This window comes from Salvia hispanica, chromosome 4, assembly GCF_023119035.1.
Source record: "Salvia hispanica cultivar TCC Black 2014 chromosome 4, UniMelb_Shisp_WGS_1.0, whole genome shotgun sequence".
Classification (NCBI taxonomy): domain Eukaryota; kingdom Viridiplantae; phylum Streptophyta; class Magnoliopsida; order Lamiales; family Lamiaceae; genus Salvia; species Salvia hispanica.
In genome coordinates, this window is record NC_062968.1 from 1,712,814 (window position 1) to 1,732,537 (window position 19,724).

At 33.2% G+C, this 19,724-nt stretch overlaps 4 protein-coding genes across 7 annotated transcripts; 1 reads left to right on the forward strand and 3 right to left on the reverse strand.

Annotated features, from left to right (window-relative positions):
* The first annotated feature begins 32 nt into the window (after nucleotides 1–32).
* On the forward strand, nucleotides 33–14,386 carry LOC125222850. Of its 3 annotated transcripts, XR_007176620.1 has the most exons (8): nucleotides 34–273; nucleotides 348–596; nucleotides 876–950; nucleotides 1,032–1,187; nucleotides 1,721–1,818; nucleotides 2,060–2,270; nucleotides 2,520–2,715; nucleotides 14,358–14,386. XR_007176620.1 is itself a non-coding variant. In XM_048125694.1 (7 exons), the coding sequence occupies exons 1-7, from the start codon at nucleotides 189–191 to the stop codon at nucleotides 2,603–2,605; spliced, it is 933 nt and encodes a 310-aa protein (XP_047981651.1). In that variant the 5' UTR covers nucleotides 33–188; the 3' UTR covers nucleotides 2,606–2,833. The 3 variants fall into 3 exon arrangements, 2 of the variants coding, with proteins under 2 accessions (XP_047981651.1, XP_047981650.1); XM_048125694.1 differs by lacking the exon at nucleotides 14,358–14,386 and having other exon boundaries at nucleotides 33–273; nucleotides 903–950; nucleotides 2,520–2,833; XM_048125693.1 differs by lacking the exon at nucleotides 14,358–14,386 and having other exon boundaries at nucleotides 2,520–2,833.
* On the reverse strand, nucleotides 3,584–6,207 carry LOC125222849 (cineole synthase 1, chloroplastic-like). 2 transcript variants are annotated; one of them, XM_048125691.1, is made up of 7 exons: nucleotides 5,938–6,207; nucleotides 5,617–5,863; nucleotides 5,164–5,530; nucleotides 4,875–5,093; nucleotides 4,668–4,806; nucleotides 4,333–4,581; nucleotides 3,584–4,027 (listed from the first exon to the last, which is right to left on the reverse strand). In XM_048125691.1, the coding sequence occupies exons 1-7, from the start codon at nucleotides 6,169–6,171 to the stop codon at nucleotides 3,737–3,739; spliced, it is 1,746 nt and encodes a 581-aa protein (XP_047981648.1). In that variant the 5' UTR covers nucleotides 6,172–6,207; the 3' UTR covers nucleotides 3,584–3,736. The 2 variants fall into 2 exon arrangements, with proteins under 2 accessions (XP_047981648.1, XP_047981649.1); XM_048125692.1 differs by having other exon boundaries at nucleotides 5,943–6,160.
* On the reverse strand, nucleotides 12,893–14,863 carry LOC125185603 (cineole synthase 1, chloroplastic-like). Its single transcript, XM_048082166.1, has 4 exons — nucleotides 14,857–14,863; nucleotides 14,229–14,298; nucleotides 13,777–14,026; nucleotides 12,893–13,306 (listed from the first exon to the last, which is right to left on the reverse strand). Exons 1-4 carry the CDS (start codon nucleotides 14,861–14,863, stop codon nucleotides 13,025–13,027), a joined length of 609 nt encoding a protein of 202 aa, XP_047938123.1. The 3' UTR covers nucleotides 12,893–13,024.
* Nucleotides 14,864–15,686: 823 nt separating this feature from the next.
* LOC125185612 (1,8-cineole synthase, chloroplastic-like) lies at nucleotides 15,687–17,862 on the reverse strand. The gene is made up of 7 exons (XM_048082171.1): nucleotides 17,731–17,862; nucleotides 17,396–17,651; nucleotides 16,944–17,310; nucleotides 16,659–16,877; nucleotides 16,455–16,593; nucleotides 16,123–16,371; nucleotides 15,687–16,016 (listed from the first exon to the last, which is right to left on the reverse strand). Exons 1-7 carry the CDS (start codon nucleotides 17,860–17,862, stop codon nucleotides 15,726–15,728), a joined length of 1,653 nt encoding a protein of 550 aa, XP_047938128.1. The 3' UTR covers nucleotides 15,687–15,725.
* Between the last annotated feature and the right edge of the window lie 1,862 nt (nucleotides 17,863–19,724).

A 19,724-nucleotide genomic window follows, 5' to 3' on the forward strand; every position in this document is an offset into this window, starting at 1 on the left:
TCTTGGCTGGTTGAATTCCTCTGGCAGCATCTCAACCTAATTGGGGAGATTTGAGAGAGTCGATTGTGAAATTCTTCAATTTGGATTTCTACTAGGGCACAACTTTGAAGGATTTGACGTTTCCTATTCCAATTGCTTTACTAAGCCTGCGTTAATTCATTTAGAGGAGCGTGTTTGCGGAGCTGACAATGAACAATAGCGACAAGAAGAAGATGAAGAAGAGGAAAGCTTCAATCGATGCCAGAGTTGATGCTGAGACTGTTGAAATGAAAGGTAACTAAATGCTTCAATCAATTGATAATACTCGTGAGGGGATAGGATTGATTGAGACACGGTGGTATTGGCAGATGCAACACCGAAAACAAGCGGAGGAAAGAAAAAGAGTGATAGAAAGAGAAACAGGAGCGCGGCAGCTGGAAGAGATGCTGAAAACATTGTTCCTAGCGTTACTGCCGGAATTGAAGATGCAGTTTCTGATAGAGAGCCAAGTGAGGCGAAATTGCTGAAACAGAGGAAAAAGAAGAGGAAAAATGTTGTGAGTATTAGCCACATTGATGAATCCAATGGCCGAAATGATGCTTCGGAAGAATGCAATGGTGAGAAAAATGATTAAATTCTCAATGTTTTAAGCGTAACTTACTGTGCATCTCAAGTTTTAGGTATTGCAATGGATAGGATAATCAATTATGAAGATATGTTTTAAGCCTTGTTTAAAAGGACCTAAATCATTATAATGGATGAAATTGATGTTTGTCATGTGTGTGATAATGTGTGAAATATGAATTGGTAGAAATTCCATATAAGACTAGGCTGAGTAATCTATTTTGTGTTGGGATTCTGGGTGATATTACTTCTTAACAGTTATTGGATGGCAGATTCTATAACCAAAGAACAATTTTCAGTTTCTGGAAAAATTAGCAAGGGTGATTCTGTAAGGAATGGCAAGAAAGGTGAAAAGTTTATGAATTGCTGCGAATTATGTTTATCTTTGCTTGCTTTTATGTTTGATAATTGAATCCTATTGTTGTTAGGTAAGTCGAAAAATCGTGAAAGTAAGAAAAAGAAAAGGCAGCTAGTGTCAAATAATGTAACCTCGGATGATTTGCTGGAAACAAGAGAAGAAAATGCAGAAGATGAAGTTTATCAGATGTCTTCAGGCGATGAAGATTACTCTAAAGGAATGAAAAGTATGATTCTTGTTGTTTCTTGTAGATTCATGAAACATGATCATTTTAGGTAGACATGAGTTTGTTTATGTACAGCTTCCAATAGTGATGCTATTTCCTTTTTCCTCATCGTACACTTGATATCAAATGCTTTCATACATGTTAGCTGGGGTTTAGGGTTCATTAGAATGATAGAATCTCATTTTATGGTTATGCCATCATATACTTGTATGATTAGCAAATTGAGGTCTATTATATACACGTGATATCAAATACTTTCACACATTGAAACTTTAAATATGTTGGTTGGTTTAGCCTGTTTAAATAATATACAGTTGTCTTTGTGTGAAATATTTTTTGATAAAATAAGACACCACCCGAACGGTTGGGTGAATAAAATTGTCACATAGAACTCTATCTGCCCCTCTCTCCCTCCCTTACACCTTGTTCGCCCCTACGACAATGCGTATTCCACTTCTAGACTAAGTGGGATAATTTTTTTTTCGTAAATGTTGCTATTTTTTTACATGACTAAAGGTTCTCTGTGTGTTCAGAATGGATCACACACTATCATCAGAGTAGACCTGGACTGAATGTTCTGCAAGAGAGGATTGATGACTTCATAATGGCTCACGAGGCAAGAGAGGAGCAGGTAACAGTTTTACTCTGCAACATACCATACTATCTCTCAATTACAACATATGATGAAAGGGAGCACATTGATAATATTGCTGATATGATGTGTACTCAAATCATCGGCTAAAGAAGAAATAGTTGTTGTACGGCTGAATCTTTGGCTTGAATCTTTGTTCTTTCTCATTAATTTGTATCGCGGCCTTTACGATCTGCTTTCTTCTGCATCAAACTTCTGCTGACGTGTTTGATTCATGCAGGCTAAAGCAGAGAAGCTGGCCCAAGCTGCAGAAGGTGGATGGACTGTTGTTGTGCATCAGAAAGGTCGTAAGAAGACGACTGAATCTGAGAGTGGAATCGCTGTTGGTTCTGTGGCCCAAGCTGCTGTCCTAGACAAGATGGGAAAGAAGAAAAAGAAGGAAGTTGGCCTAGATTTCTACCAGTTCAACAGAAGGGAAGCACACAGAAACGGTAGGTTCTTCTGAATTGCTCGTCCAATTTTTCATAGGTTAATGCATTCTATGTTATATAGCCCCTGCATTTCATTTGTTCTATAAAGAGGCTGGCAATTTCTCAAAATTTTAAAGAAACTGAGCAGAAATGATCTTTTGGCCAACGTTGCAATCATAGTGTTTAGTAATAACTGAAATGTTAGGCTCTGAAAATTACGTGATGCGCTACTCACTTTCTCGTACTGAAATGTGTCTGGTTTGAATGCAGAGATCATGATGCTGCAAAGCAAATTTGAGCAGGATAAAAAGCGGATACAACAGATGCGAGCTGCGAGGAAATTCCGCCCCTATTAACTGCTTACGCCTCAAGTTTCAGAGATAATGTTTGGATTTTAAGTTTTCGCTTGTTGTAGATTTAAGGTTGGGTTGAGTTGAGTTGTATGAATGGAGTTAGAGATTTATAGGTTCACTCTGGAAAGCATTGTTGTAGCTGCTTCACCTGTACCAATTGGCTCTGAAGATGTACTGATTTATCTGCGCAGGAACATACAATTCGAATTTTAAAGAGAGAGTTTGAAAACATATTTATTCCAATTCAAATAGACAAAAGCATGTGAGCAATGTTTAATGCACCTAAATTTATATATGAAAATATTCATCTATTACTTTGTCTGTTCATAAAATCTAGTCTCATTTTTCAATTTTGGACGTTCGCCAAAAATAGCCACATGGCTGGGGCAATTTCGGCTGCAAATCACAATGATTTTACTTGAATTGCATAGGTGAGATAGTATCCCATTTTCAAACCATTTGGAATGGAAAATATATTGATAATTAATTCATTTCTTGTTCGAAAGAATACTTATTCTTTATGATGGGTGGTGGGAGAGAGTTGGGCTAGTCCATATATACCAAACATTAGGCATATTTTTGCATCACGAATCTATATTTATAAAAATTGTATAACTATATGCGGTTCAATTCACCTATTACGACTCGGGAAAAAACTAATAAAGAAAATCCGAGAAGATAAAGATTAAAAAAACCTAACTATGACTCAAATAGATATCTTGCAAATAAAGCTAGTATCTCTTGAAGATCTTTAACATAATCTCCAAATCTAACAAGTTTAGATCAACTTCTTTGATCTGTTGGGTTGGGTTGGGATTGGCCCGTTTTTTGCACAAAACAGGATTTGCGCTCGAGATATCACCAAATCTGCATGCACGACAACGGTATTTTCAAGGCGAATGTACAATTTTCAACGGTATAAACAAGTTCAAGTAAAGCGTGCCTCTCCGGTGTCGTAATATGATTATCAAAACCGAAACATATTTTAACAATAGTGTATATAACTTTTATATCCATTGACCATGGTGTAGTACAAACAGAATATATTTATGAACTTACAACACAACAAGATTATTGTTATTTTAATTAAAATATATCATATATTTTTTCTTTCTTCATGATCTCCTTCTTCTTCTATTCATAGGGTTCAAACAGCAAGCTTCTGATATTCTTGTTAACCAGTGAGTGTTGCATTCCGAATCCATCCGATTCCTTCTGGTATATAAGTTGTGTCATTCTAGTAACATTAGCACAAACTTCTACAAAATATATTGAAAATGGAGAATCCATCATTTCCTTATTCATCATCTTCCATGTCTGCTCTATGAGTGATCGGATATGCTTTCTTGCCTCTTCTTCCGAAGCATTGTTCTCATTCATGTAACACTGGACTGCTTTTGGCACGTCGCCTCTCTTCACCTCATCCTAATTTAGGTTAACAACACCTCAAATTAATTAGCCGAAATACTTGATCATCAACGCAGTGTAGTAAAGTTGCTAACCCTGCTAACTCATTAACGTAGTGTATTAAAAATGTCAACACGATGACATCAAAATGTAAGCACAGAATTTTGTTGACATTTCAATGCACTCTGTTGACATTATGTGTTGATATTATAATGTCACCGTGTTAACATTTTTAATACACTGTGTTGATGAGTTAGAAACTTAAAAAGTTAGCAATATAACACACCCCTATATATATATATCGTGCAATGCCACATATATACCAGTGATGTTCCCATGTCGTCAACGAGCCTTCCAATAGTACATAGTAGACGAACAATATCATGGTATTTATGCATGCTCTTAACAGCCTCCTCTTCTATCGATTCCGTTAGCGGGAAGAAAAGGTGGGATAGGATGGGGAGACCACCAAGTGATATCCAAGCATTGTTGATGTATTCTTCCAAGCTAGGTTTATACCCCTTGTGGTACCAAGTAGCCTCTATCATATGTGCCTCAACCAAATCACCCCACTGCCAAAATATTCATTAACAACTTCTAACTAATAAATGTACTTATATATTTCAAGTATATGCACAAATAAGTTTTATAGATTTACCGCTTTGCGTAGAAATCGGATGGAGTTGAAGTCTTTATCCTTGAGAGTATAGTAAGCCATCTCATTCACAAAATTATGTAGTGCAAGATAAAACACTTTCATGTAAGGAGGAAGTTTGTCAATTGATTCAACATCCCATCTGACCAAAATAAATGCACCTTTAATATTATAATTCGGTATTGTTCGAATTAAAGATAATATTCTAACCTTCGAATAGCATCTGTGAATAGTTGGAGCTCCTCCAGTGTGCCATAAACATCATAGATATCGTCTAGGGCTGTAGTAAGAACAAACACTTTGGTTAACAGAATCCTCGCAGATCCATGTTCCCGGCGTTCGAGGGTTCCCGTTGCCCAATAGTAGCTTTCAACTATTCTATCTCTAATAAAGGGAAGGTCTAGAGCAAGCCCTGTACTCTCCCACCACCTATCATCAAGAATAAGAATTGCATCAATTAATAAAATAAATTAATAGTACTATATTTATATAATTTCACCTAGAGCTCTCTTTGAGTTCTCCTAGAAATTGTGCTTGAACAATTCCTAAGTCCAATATGGCGAGCTCTAGCACAATTGGATTCATGTCTGGTCTCTTCTTGTAAGCATCGATGAATGCTTTCGCATTTGGCATTTGAACCATCCAATGAGAAGGGAATTCCAATGCAGCTTTCACTGATGCTAAGAGATGAATATCATCAATTTCATGATCAACTACTCGTTTATGCAGAGATTTAGCAGCAAATTCTCTAGCAATTTCTAGCAATTCTTCGCCATGTGTTGCTAGGAACGAAGCTTCATAGAGTTGCAGCAATCCTTTGGTATCGAAATCAGTAGCCTTGTCATGCTTGAAACAATCAAACACATCTGCATTCATTTTTCATTTGATTAGTTTCACCATCAATTATATAAATATTTATTAACTACTACTAGAATTAATTAGGTATAGAGACCTTGAGAGACGTTGAAGCCGTATTGTCTGAGTAGTCTGAATCTGAGAGATGTTGAGTACAATTCCCTTTCATCTAACTCATTCTTCTCCAAATATTTGGTGTTTAATACTTGATCGATTTCGTTTCTAAAATGACAAGATATACCGAGCCTTCTTAGATCATCGATCAGCTCCAAACGTTGTTCCTGCAGCAACAATCTCTTTACCTTCTCAATCAGAGTCGCCGCCTTTTCAAGTTGCTTCTCTTCCTACAGGCATTTGTAATGTAATATAAGATGCTATAGAATTCGAAATCATGAGAATCCATCGTATATTTAGTTACCTTACACTCAAATCTGAACGATTGAATAGAGTCGTAATCCCAAAGAGTAGGCTGGTAGCCTCCAGTTCGTCGTTCAGTTTCGATCTCATTACCCACTTGCAACGAGCAACGGGAATGCTGACCGTCTCGGGAAGTGGCTGAGGTTGCAGCAGTGAAACAACGTCGTTTTGAAGATACCTTAGAAATAAAACTAGTGTCCCTAGGAATCGCAAATTGCACAATAATACTTGACATCTTGTGCTCAATATAATTGATTTCTTCTTAACTTTAATTTGTTGCTTTGATTTATTTTGTGTTATGTTGCATGTATATTTATAGGTCTCAACACTCAAGTTATATGTTAGTACTATTTTTGCCCTCTTATTTAGGGAACTAGTTATTGTGTTGTCGCTTCTGAATACGCCATATTCACAAACACTATCTAATTTGTGCTCAATTTCAACTTTCGCCCCTTTATTAATTTCATACTATTCAAACACTATTAAAAATATCATGCTTAATTTCAACTTACACTTAAGTTTATGTTAGATATATTAATTGTATATTTTGAACGCCGGCATAGAAAATTCAAGCGATTATTAATAATATAATTATGTTTGGGTTTGGTTATATATATAAATAGTTCTCATACTTCTCTACTTAGAAGGTGCATGTTACTTGGTGGCGGAGCCAGACTCTCAATGATGGGGGGCCCAAACAACTACCCCTCCGTCCACAAAAAATAGTCTCATTTATAGACGACACAAATTTTAATGATAAAGTGGTAACATAAGAGAGAGAATGTATAAAAATGTGGATAAAGTAAGAGAGATAGAAAGAAAAAGAGGTAAAGTATGAGAGGAAAATTTTCTAATTTTATAAATGGAACTATGTTTTGTGGACATTACAAAATAGCAAAATGAGACTTTTTTCGTGAATGGAGGAAGTATTAAAATTTATTTAGTATGTTCAGTGTTCGGAACAACTCGAACATAAGCTATAGAAAAAGTTGTGCGTGAGAAATAGATAATAAGAAAATTATGAATATATTTTGTAGGACATTGCATTGATATTAATTTTACTAATATTATATTGTAATTAATATTATATATTTATGTGTATCGAAATACTTTTATTTTTAAATAATAAATATCATTCTTTATGAACACAAATTGGAATCGTATATACAAAATTACTAGAGAGAAAATCAATAAAAATAGTAATGTGAGAAAATCAATAAATACTCTAAATGGATATGAAAAAAAATCAGGGAGTAATTATTATCTACTAATACCAGAAAATCTGGAAAAAAAATATATAAGAATGGGTAAGATATCAGTTAAGTGAATGAATGAATGTAGCAACAGGAATCAAACTTGGTATCTCGCGGATGAATGACCCGTATTCACACCAGCTGCGCTAACTCCTGATGTGATAAATGCCGCATACATATATAATACTCCCTCCGTCTCCGATTAGGAGTCACAGTTTGACCGGACACGAATTTTAAGAAATGGAAAGAAAAGTTGGTTGAAAAGTTAGTGGAATGTGGGACCCACCTTTTTATATTAGTTTTATAATAAAATGTGAGTGAAGTGAGTTAGTGGAATGTGGGACCTACTTACTATTTATGGTAAAAATGAAGTATGACTCTTAATTGGGGACGGACCGAAATGGAAAAGTTTGACTCTTAATGGGGGACGGAGGGAGTATATACTAAATGTTCAAATGGCTAAGGGCCCCCCTGGCCCCACCGTGGCTCCACCACTGATGTTACTATTTTTGCCCCCGCGTGGGCATGTTAAATTCGCGTGACATCACTTTCAAAACACTAACAAAGTAGGATTAATTGCTAAAAGTATAAGCATTCTAAGTTCTTTTAGTAGGTGGACATAAGTTAAAGGAACAAGGGGCTAAGAGCATCCACATCCGTGCTATTGCTCAAGAGCACGGATGTGAGCTCGAACCCACAGTGAGGACTTGATGGACACAGTAAAGGGCAAGGGAGGGCTTAAGCACGTGCCAACGAAAAAATTTCTTTCTATTTTCTACTTCAAATTTTTTTCAAAATTTCTAAAGCAAGCTTCAGTCCTTGCCAAGATAGTGCCCTTAAAGACTAAATCAACAAAAAATTAATGGTAGAAAGGGGCTGAAGACCTGAAGTGAATCAAGAAATGAAAATTTTACAGAAGAAAATAATGAGAAATGCCGCTCAACGTCTGAAATACATGAAAGAAGAAGCTGACAATTAATATAGAATTATGAGTAAAAGCCAAAATTGGTACTGAACATATGACCATTTTATTTTTTTTTCCTAAGCTTTATCTTTTGGATTTTTTGGTCCTGCACATATGGAAATTTGATCATTTTGGTCTCCGTCAATAATCCCGTTAAAAACTAACGGTCAACCCGATTTTGACCAAATTAAACTCTTAATTCTGATTTCTAATTCACTAATTAATATCCAAATTATTTTATAATTGAGAGTTTTTTTAAATATAAGTTACTCCCTCCGTCCCGGCTAAGATGACACATTCCTTAGCCGTCACGGGATTTTAGGAGTTATTGGTTAATGTGTTTAATTGGAGAGAGAAAATGTGGGTGAAAGTATTAAAGTAGAGAGAAAGAAAGATGAATATTTAAATAGGGGTGAGAAAAAGTGGTTGAGTATATTAATTGAAGAGAGAGTTTCCAAAAAAGGAAATGTGTCATCTTAGTTGGGACAAAGTAAAAAGGAAAACATATCATCTTCAGCGGGACGGAGGGAGTAGTAAATTAAAAATCAGAATTAAGAGTTTAATTTGGTCAAAATCGGGTTGACTGTTAGTTTTTAACGGAACTATTAACGGAGGACCAAAATAATCAAATTTCAATATGTACAAAACCAAAAAATCTAAAAGATAAAATTTAGGACCAAAGAGATAAAATAGTCATGTTAAAGACTAACTCTGACCTTTGCTCTAGAATTATTATATTATACTACTAATTTAATAAGTACAGTAGAACAGTTGCTTTACTGAATGTTGTGCCTGTACGTCTATTGACTTTACCAATATAATCTCACTTTTTTAAAAAATACAGTATTAATTTTATAAGTAGTTAATTCACTAAAAATCCATAATGTGATATTAAAAAATAATATTAATTAATCCAATACAGTATTAATTTTATAAGTAGTTAATTCACTAAAAATCCATAATGTGATATTAAAAAATAATATTAATTGATTATATAGAAGAAAGCAATTGGGGTCGCCCAAAAAAGGTAAATTTAGTGGCTTGAACTTATTCCCACGTATCAGTAAAATTTATCACGCGCAATTTTAATTTATAAGTTCAACTTTTTCTTCTTTATATTTACTTTATTATGAAAATTTTAGAATAAAATAATATAAAAAAACTATGCATTTGATGTGTAATAGTATAAATCCTTATAAAGTTATGTGATTTTTACTAGTAATTAAATTTATGATTGTTTTTCTTGCCTTTAAAAATGTTGGGGTTAAATTTTTTTATGCTAGATTAGTATTTAAGTTGTTCAAGTTAAATATTTTGAAGTTGATACAAATAATATTTACTCTCTTTAAAAAGTGTAATTCAAAACGCGAGAATACGTAGAATTCAATATTCATCGCTTTAGTGAAAATATATATATAAATATAACATGAAGTGCGCTAATTTTTTGTATGATATACTTCCTTTGTCCTACTTAAAGCAAAAGTTTTTATCAGACGTGGGATTTTATATAGTGTTTTTGAGGTTTAAATAAAGAAAAAAAAAATATAGATGATGATGTTTCTAATAGAAAATAATGTGTCACTTTAAGTGAGCGTCCCAAAAAAATGAATCATCTTAAATGGATCATAGTTAATAGTATTATTTTTTCATATATATAGTGAAATATCCCTGCTAAGAATTTTTTCTCCGTCCGCCACTGCTCGATAAAGGCTTCAACTGCATCCATTTATAGTCAGCAATTGATCACATCTTGAGTGATATCAATGTATAACGAATTTTAAATGCATAATTAGAAAACAAAACGTGTAGTTCATTATAGAGGTATTTTAGTTCATAGTATAGATTTGAAAATACGGAGTAAGGTTAATTTAGAACACGATGGACTGGCTCGGTAGTGTAACTATTGTCTATTGTTTCGTCTATTTGACACCTAAATCGACACTTCATTGATGACTTTTATAATATAAATAAATAAAAATAACCTTCAATTTTATACTTTTAGAGAAACATATTTGCTAGATTTTTATCAATATAATAAATAAATAAATAAGAAAATTCAAATTTGCTAATACAAATATTTTACTCCCTCCGTCCCCGATTAGGAGTCACAGTTTGACCGGGCACGGGTTTTAAGAAATGTAAAGAAAAGTTGGTTGAAAAAGTTAGTGGAATGTGGGACCCACCTTTTATATTGATTTTATAATAAAATGTGAGTGAAGTGAGTTAGTGGAATGTGGGACCTACTTACCATTTATGGTAAAAATGAAGTGTGACTCTTAATTGGGGACGGACCGAAATGGAAAAATGTGACTCTTAATGGGGCACGGAGGGAGTATCTTATATACGTATATTTTAAAATTTCTTGAAATATGTTTATATTTTATTTTATTTATACTAAACTTAAATTCGTAATTAATCATGTTATTTAAGTATATACTTCAAAACTATCATAACTAAATATTCTACATCTTATAATATGACTAAGTTTCATCAATCTAATAGCAATCCCATTATTTGGTTGGGCTAGCCACAAACCCAAATCTTTACGGTTTGAGTAGAATAGAGTATTTGTAATCTGATAATAAAACCGATTAGCCGGAATATAATTTGCAACCCGAACAGAATAGACCCAAAAATTAAGTTCAAGTGGAAATTATACTCTGCCTGTCTCATTAAAAATGAAGCGTTTTCCTTTTTTATTGTCCCATTAAAAATGAAACGTTTCTTAAAATGAAAACAATTATTTTACTTTTTCATCTCTCTTACTTTACTCTCTCTTCATTAACTCACAAAACAATACTATATAAAATCTTGTGTCGATTCACAAATGTTCCAAGTGAGACGAAGGGAGTATTTAAACAGTGTGACAACAACGTAACTCATCATAGTACTCCGATGAGTTTTTGTAATATGGCATATGTGCTAGTTCCCTAGACAAGAGGGCATAGTTCCCTAGACAAGGGGGCAAACAGTGTTTGTCAATATGGCGTTTGTACTAGACTGTACTAGAATATTGACAAATGTATAGTAAAATATTTAGATAATTCATATTGAAAATATTAATTAACTTAAAATAAAATTTAAGAAAATATTCAAATTTCAAATTATATATCTACATATTTAAAAAAAAGTAATTAAATTTTTTTTATTGAATACTAATTATTTCAAATCAAGCTCAAAATCAAGCCTCCTTATTCGGCCTGTTCCGGTTTTAATCAGACCGGTTGACCGGTTAACCGATTTCAAATTTTCAAAAATCCTAGAACCAGAATCGGGACCGGAATCGATCGGTTATGGTTTGGAACCGGCCGGTTAAGAACCGGTCGGTTCTGGTTTGGAACCGAAACTGATGTTTCATTTTAATCCTAATTTATTTATGATTTTAAATAATTCAATACTAATAAAATAATAATCCAACATCTGGATATATAACAAATAATAACTAAAATTCGAATAAATACAAAAAAATATAAACCAACAGTACAACAATATTCATATATGACTAGTTTATGTTGGCAATTCTTTTATAAAAAAATAAATTCTAAAATTTAGCATTTTTTTAAAAGGAATTTTAAAATTGAATTCTATCTTGTTGTCATCTTTTTTATATGCATCATATTTTTGAAACCACCCTAGTTGCCTATCAGTATTTCATTGATGATTAAATTAATTAATAAAAAGCGAGCTGCGAGGAAATTCCGCCCCTATTAATTAATAAAAAGCGAGTTTCAGAGATTATATATGGATTTTAATTTATCGCTTGTTGTAGATTTAAGGTTGAGTTGAGTTCTATGAATGGAGATAGAGATTTTATAGGTTCACTCTGGAAGCATTGTTGTAGCTGCTTTACCTGTACCAATTGGCTCTGAAGATGTACTGATTTTATCTGCGCAGGAACATACAATTCGAATTTTAAAGAGAAAGTCTGAAAACATATTTATTCCAATTCAAATAGACAAAAGCATGTGAGCAATGTATAATGCACCTAAATTTATATATGAAAATATTCATCTATTACTTTGTTTCATAAAATCTAGTCTCATTTTTCAATTTTGGACGTTCGCCAAAAATAGCCACATGGCTGGGGCAATTTCGGCTGCAAATCACAATGATTTTACTTGAATTGCATAGGTGAAATGAGTGAGAAAAATTGAAACAACGTGATTTAATATCCCATTTTCAAACCATTTGGAATGGAAAATATATTGATAATTAATTCATTTCTTGTTCGAATAATACTTATTCTTTATGATGGGTGGTGGGAGAGTGTTGGGCTGGTCCATATATACCAAACATTAGGCATATTTATGCATCACGAATCTATATCTATAAAAATTGTATAACTATATGCGGTTCAATTCACCTATTACGACTCGGGAAAAAACTAATAATGAAAATCCGAGAAGATAAAGATAAAAAAACTTAACTATGACTCAAATAGATATCTAAGCTAGTATCTCATGAAGATCTTTAACATAATCTCCAAATCTAACAAGTTTAGATCAACTTCTTTAATCTGTTGTGTTGGGTTGGGATCGGCCCTTTTTTGCACAAAACTGGATTTGCGCTCGAGATATCACCAAATCTGCATGCACGACAACGGTATTTTCAAGGCGAATGTACAATTCCACTAGTAAACCTTCTTTGCAATCTTAACCAACTTATAAACAAGTATAGCGTGCCTCTCCGGTGTCGTAATATGATTATCAAAACCGAAACATATTTTAACAATAGTGTATATAACTTTTATATCCATTGACCATGGTGTAGTACAAACAGAATATATTTATGAACTTACAACACAACAAGATTATTGTTATTTTAATTAAAATATATCATATATTTTCTTTCTTCATGATCTCCTTCTTCTTCTATTCATAGGGTTCGAACAGCAAGCTTCTGATATTCTTGTTAACCAATGAGTGTTGCATTCCGAATCCATCCGATTCCTTCTGGTATATAAGTTGTGTCATTCTAGTAACATTAGCACAAACTTCTACAAAATATATTGAAAATGGAGAATCCATCATTTCCTTATTCATCATCTTCCATGTCTGCTCTATGAGTGATCGAATATGCTTTCTTGCCTCTTGTTCCGAAGCATTGTTCTCATTCATGTAACCTTTTGGCACGTCGCCTCTCTTCACCTCATCCTAAATTAGGTTAACAACACCTCAAATTAATTAGCCGAAATACTTGATCATCAACGCAGTGTATTAAAGTTACTAACTCTGCTAACTCATTAATGCAGTGTATTAAAAATGTCAACACGATGACATTAAAATGTAAACACAGAATTTTGTGTGTATTCTGTTGACATTATGTGTTGATATTATAATGTCATCGTGTTAACATTTTTAATACACTGAGTTTGTATTAAAAATGTCAACACGATGACATTAAAATGTAAACACAGAATTTTGTGTGTATTCTGTTGACATTATGTGTTGATATTATAATGTCATCGTGTTAACATTTTTAATACACTGAGTTAGCAACTTAAAAAGTTAGCAATATAACGCACTCGTATATATATATATATATATATATATATATATATATATATATATATATATATATATATATATATATATATATATATCGTGCAATGCCACATATATACCAGTGATGTTCCCATGTCGTCAACGAGCCTTCCAATAGTACATAGTAGATGAACAATATCATGGTATTTATGCATGCTCTTAACAGCCTCCTCTTCTATCGAATCCGTTAGCGGGAAGAAAAGGTGGGATAGGATGGGGAGACCACCAAGTGATATCCAAGCATTGTTGATGTATTCTTCCAAGCTAGGTTTATACCCCTTGTGGTACCAAGTAGCCTCTATCAAATATGCCTCAACCAAATCACCCCATCTTCAAATATGCCTCAACCAACTATGCCTTTATCCTTGAGAGTATAGTAACCCATCTCATTCACAAAGTTGTATAGTGCAAGATAACAAACTTTCATATAAGGAGGAAGTTTGTCAATTGATTCAATATCCCATCTGACCAAAATAAATGCACCTTTAATATTATAATTCGGTATTGTTCGAATTAAAGATAATATTCTAACCTTCGAATAGCATCTGTGAATAGTTGGAGCTCCTCCAGTGTGCCATAAACATCATAGATATCGTCTAGGGCTGTAGTAAGAACAAACACTTTGGAGTTGAGTTGTATGAATGGAGTTAGAGACTTATAGGTTCACTCTGGAAAGCATTGTTGTAGCTGCTTTCCCTTTACCAATGGCTCTGAAGATGTACTGATTTTATCTGCCCAGGAACATACACTTCGAATTTTAAAGAGAAAGTTTGAAAACATATTTATTCCGATTCAAACAGACAAAAGCATGGGTGATGGGAGCAATGTATAATGCACCTAAATTTATATGAAAATATTCATCTATTACTTTGTCTGTCAATAAAATTTAGTCTCAATTTTCAATTTTGGCCGTTTGCAAAAAAGGCCACATGGCTGGGGCAATTTCGGTTGCATTTAATATCCCATTTTCAAACCATTTGGAATGGAAAATATATTGATAATTAATCCATTTCTTGATCGAAATAATACTTATTCTTTATGATAGGTGGTGGGAGAGTGTTGGGCTGGTCCATATATACCAAACATTAGGCATATTTATGCATCACCAATCTAGTGTTATAATCAATGTCGAACCAATTTTAAAGACCGAACTGTTGAACCTGTCATGGTTAACTTGTTTTAGGTCATATTAAGACATTGTTAGTTTGTTTTAGGTCATGCTTAGTTTGTTTTAAATCATGCTTATAAAATTCGGATTTGAAAAATACGGATGTCATATTTAGATAATTTTATGTCATACTTACTATCATGACCTAAAACAGACTAAGAATGACCTACATGTTCTCTAAATATGACCTTTGGATGTGGTTCTGTGGTTCGGCAACAAGATTGATTTTTGTTGTAATACAACTCAATCTAGTGTTATAATCAATTTTTAAAAATTCTATAACTATATGCGGTTCAATTCTCCTATTACGACTCGGAAAAGAACTAACAAAGAAAATCCGAGAAGATAAAGAAAAAAAACCTAACTATGAATCAAATAGATGTCTTGCTAGTATCTCTTGAAGATCTTTCCTTATCATGAAACATAATCTCCAAACCTAACGCGTTTAGATCAACTTCTTTGATCTGTTGGGTTGGGTTGAATTGGGATCGGCCCGTTTTTTGCACAAAACTGGATTTGCGCTCGAGATATCACCAAATCCGCATGCACGACAATGGTAATTTCAAGGCGAATGTACAATTCCACTATTAAACCTTCTCTTCAATCTTAACCAACTTATAAACAATAGTGTAATATAATTATCAAAACCGAAAACATATTTAACAATAGTGTATATAACTTTTATATCCATTGACCATGGTGTAGTACAAACAGAATACATTTATGAACTCACAACACAACAAGATTATTGTTATTATAATTAAAATATATCATATATATTTTTTTCTTTATGATCTTCTTCTTCAGATTAGGTCTCAAGACAGTGCCTTTGCATGCATCTGCAGTACAGTATTTGATCTTTTATTCATAGGGTTCGAACAGCAAGCTTCTGAGCTGTTTGTTAACCACCGAGTGTTGCATTCCGAATCCATCAGATTCCTTCTGGTATATATGCTGTCCCATTCTAGCAAGATTAGCACAAACTTCTACAAAACATGTTGAAAATGGAGATTCCATCATTTCCTTATTCATCATCTTCCATGTCTGCTCTATGATTGATCGAACATGCGTTCGCGCCTCTTCTTCCGAAGTGTTGTTCTCATTCATGTAACACTGGACTGCTTTTGGCACGTCGCCTCTCTTCACCTCATCCTAATTGAGGTTAACAACACCTCAAATTAATTAGTCGAAATACTTAATTAGTCAATATAACGCACCCCTATATATATATATGTATCGTGCAATGTCACATATATACCAGTGATGTTCCCATGTCGTCAGCGAGCCTTCCAATAGTACATAGTAGACGAACAATATCATGGTATTTATGCATGCTCTTAACAGCCTCCTCTTCTATCGAATCCGTTAACCGGAAGAAAAGGTGGGATAGGATGGGGAGACCTCCTATTGATATCCAAGCATTGTTGATGTATTCTTCCAAGCTAGGTTTATACCCCTTGTGGTACCAATTTGCCTCTATCAAATATGCCTCAACCAAATCATCCCACTGCCAATATATTCATTAACAACTTCCTATCTAACAAATGTACTTATATTACAAGTATGTACACATAAGTTTTATAGATTTACCGCTTTGCGTAGAAATGGGATAGAGTTGAAGCCTTTATCCTTGAGAGTATAGTAAGCCATCTCATTCACAAAGTTGAATATTGCAAGATAACAAACTTTCATATAATGAGGAAGTTTGTCAATTGATTCAATATCCCATCTGACCAAAATAGATACACAATTAATGTATTATAAGCAATAAAATATTATGATTATTGTACTAACCTTCGAATAGCATCTGTGAATAGTTGGAGCTCTTCAAGAGTACCATAAACATCATAGATATCATCTATAGCTGTAACAAGAGCAAATATTTTGGTGATCATTCTCCTCTCGAATCCATGTTCACGACGTTCAACGACTCCAGTCGTCCAATAGTAGCATTCCACTATTCTATTTCTTATGAAGGGAAGCTCTTGAGCAAGTCCAGTGCTCTCCCACCACCTATCATCAAGAACAAGAATTTCATCAATCAATAAAATAAATTAATAATATACTATTTAATTTCACCTAGAGGTCTCTTTGAGTTCTCCTAGAAATTGTGCTTGAACAATTCTTAAGTCCAACATGGCTAGCTCTAGCACAGTTGGATTCATGTTTGGTCTCTTCTTGTAAGCATCGATGAATGCTTTCGCATTCGGCATTTGAACCCTCCAATGAAAAGGGAATTCCAATGCAGTTTTCACTGATGATAAGAGATTAATGTCATCAATTTCATGATCAACCACTCTTTTATGCAGAGATTTAGTAGCAAATTGTTTAGCAATTTCTAGGGTTTCTTCGCCTTGTGTTGCTAGGAATGAAGCTTCGTAGAGTTGTAACAATCCTTTGGTATCGAAATCAGTAGCCTTGTCATTCTTGAAGCAATCAAACACATCTGTATTCATCTTAGATTTAATTAGTTTCACCATCAATTAGATAAATATTTTATAAATACTACAAGAATTAATAGGTATAGAGACCTTGAGAGACGTTGAAGCCGTATTGTCTGAGGAGTCTGAATCTCAGAGCTGTGGAGTACAAATCCCTTTCATCTGTCTCATTAATAACTTCCAACTTCAAATATTCCGACTTTAATATTTGGTCGATTTCATGTCGGAAATGACAAGATATACCAAGCCTACGTAGGTCATCGATCAGCTCTAGACGTTGCTCCTGCAGCAACAACTTCTTCACCAGCTCAATCAGAGTAGCCGCCTTTTCGATGTGCTTCTCTTGCTACATGCATTTGTAATTTAGCATAAGATGATGTACTATTATATAAAAAATCGTGAGAATCAATGGTATATTTAGTTACCTTAGGCTCAAATTCGAACGATTGAATGGAGTTGAAATCCCAAAGAGTAGGCTTGTAGCCTCCACTTCTTCTTCCATTTTGGATCTCATTGGTGTCTCTAGGATTCTTAAATTGCATTATAATACTTGACATCTTTTGCTCAATTGATGCCTCTTCACTTTGTTGATTTTGTTTATTTTGTGTTAGCATGCATGTTTGTGTATATATAGGGCTCAACTCGAAGGTGCATGTTAGCAATAGTACTATTTTTGCCCCAATTAGCGGGACTCATTATTATACATAGTAGTAGATCATTAATAGCATATTTTGAAAGTCCACTTGTAAATAGTCATGCGAAATCATTTTCCAAATACTGAAAATATTACAATCAATTGCTATACATTCAACAATGACAGGATAAACTAAAAGCTAAGCTAAAATGTACTTCGTATATTTTTAATTCTAAAGGATCCTATCTAAGATATACAAATATACACAATTCTAAAGAATCCTATCTTTAAGATAATACAAATATACACAAAAATAAATTAAAGATGTAAATAATAAAGTCGTATGTAGGTTGTCGAATGGTTTAACATACAAGTTGCATATCCAGATTTTTTTATTTTTGAAGTGTGATATTTAATAATAGTGATTTGAAGCTTTAAAACATAGCCAACAGTCTTCCAGGTAGTGGCAGATTGGATTCGAAAGTGGAAGGGATGGAATATATATTACTAACTTGGTTTAGGTCGGACATGACTAATTTTTCGGTCTTTGGGGCGACGTCGGAGCCAAATGAAAGGGGCATTCATGAGAGTTTTACGTCCAGATAAGGGGAAATTAGCCGCACGCCCTAGATCCGCCATTAGCAGATCTAGTTTAAATACTTTATACTAGATATTTTGTTTAATTTCAAATATCTTTATATGCATGAGATGTAATCAATTGTTAACTAATTACTAATCCAAAATTAAGACAAGTTCTTAAACATTAGATTAGGAGATCTAGTGGTTGATATAATGCAGTGGATTATATTTTAAAGTTAAATAATTATTAAATAAAATTAAAAGGTATTAATATCAATTCTCTCTTATTAAAATTATCCTCAAACTTTAAATTTACGTAACTCTCTCGATTTAAATTATTTTTTCGCAAAAAATATATCGAATTAAAGGTACTTTTATAAGGATTCTAATAAGATTTCAATTGCATATGTTCCGGCGACGTTCGGATGATGAAATTTGATAATTTTTATTTCAATTTTTGTATATGTTGATATGCAGATTTTTATCAACAAATACATCAAAAAAATTTCAATATAATGCATGTAAAATCTCAATAAAACCTTGTATAATCTCAATAAAACTGTGAAGATATTTTCGTGTACTTGTGTTGAAATATTTATGTCATTGTGTTGATATTTGTAATACACTATGTTGATATAAATAAAAAACACGAAAATTATAATATGATAACAGAATGATGATCTTACCTCTTTGTTGATATTTTGTCTACTATTTATTGACATTCATAAGGTTTAATCTCATCCACTCATTTTAAAATCTAAGGATGTAGATTTGATCTTATTTTTATATTATGATGCTATAAGTAATAGAAGAGGACCCAGCATTGCATAATATTTTAGAAGTAATTATTTTTAATAAAAATATTTCAGCAGAGTTTCAATTGCTTAAAAAACAGAAAAAAAAATATAATTACACAATAGTTAAAAAAATTATCTCAATTTTGGGAGTACCGTTCTAACTTCTATGTTAGATATGCTGCATGTTTAGCATGTCAAAGATCTAATTTAAAATTTATACAATTAAAATGAACGTAACACATTTCAATAAATTTAAATAAATAGTGTAAAATTCAGAATTTTCTTACGTTACACCGGATTTTTCCATTTATATGAGCATCCATATTTTACGCATTATGCATCTGTCATTCAGAAAGTCTTTCTCGATCTCTGGCACTTGTGTTTGGGTTAGCAACTTAGAGCATCCACA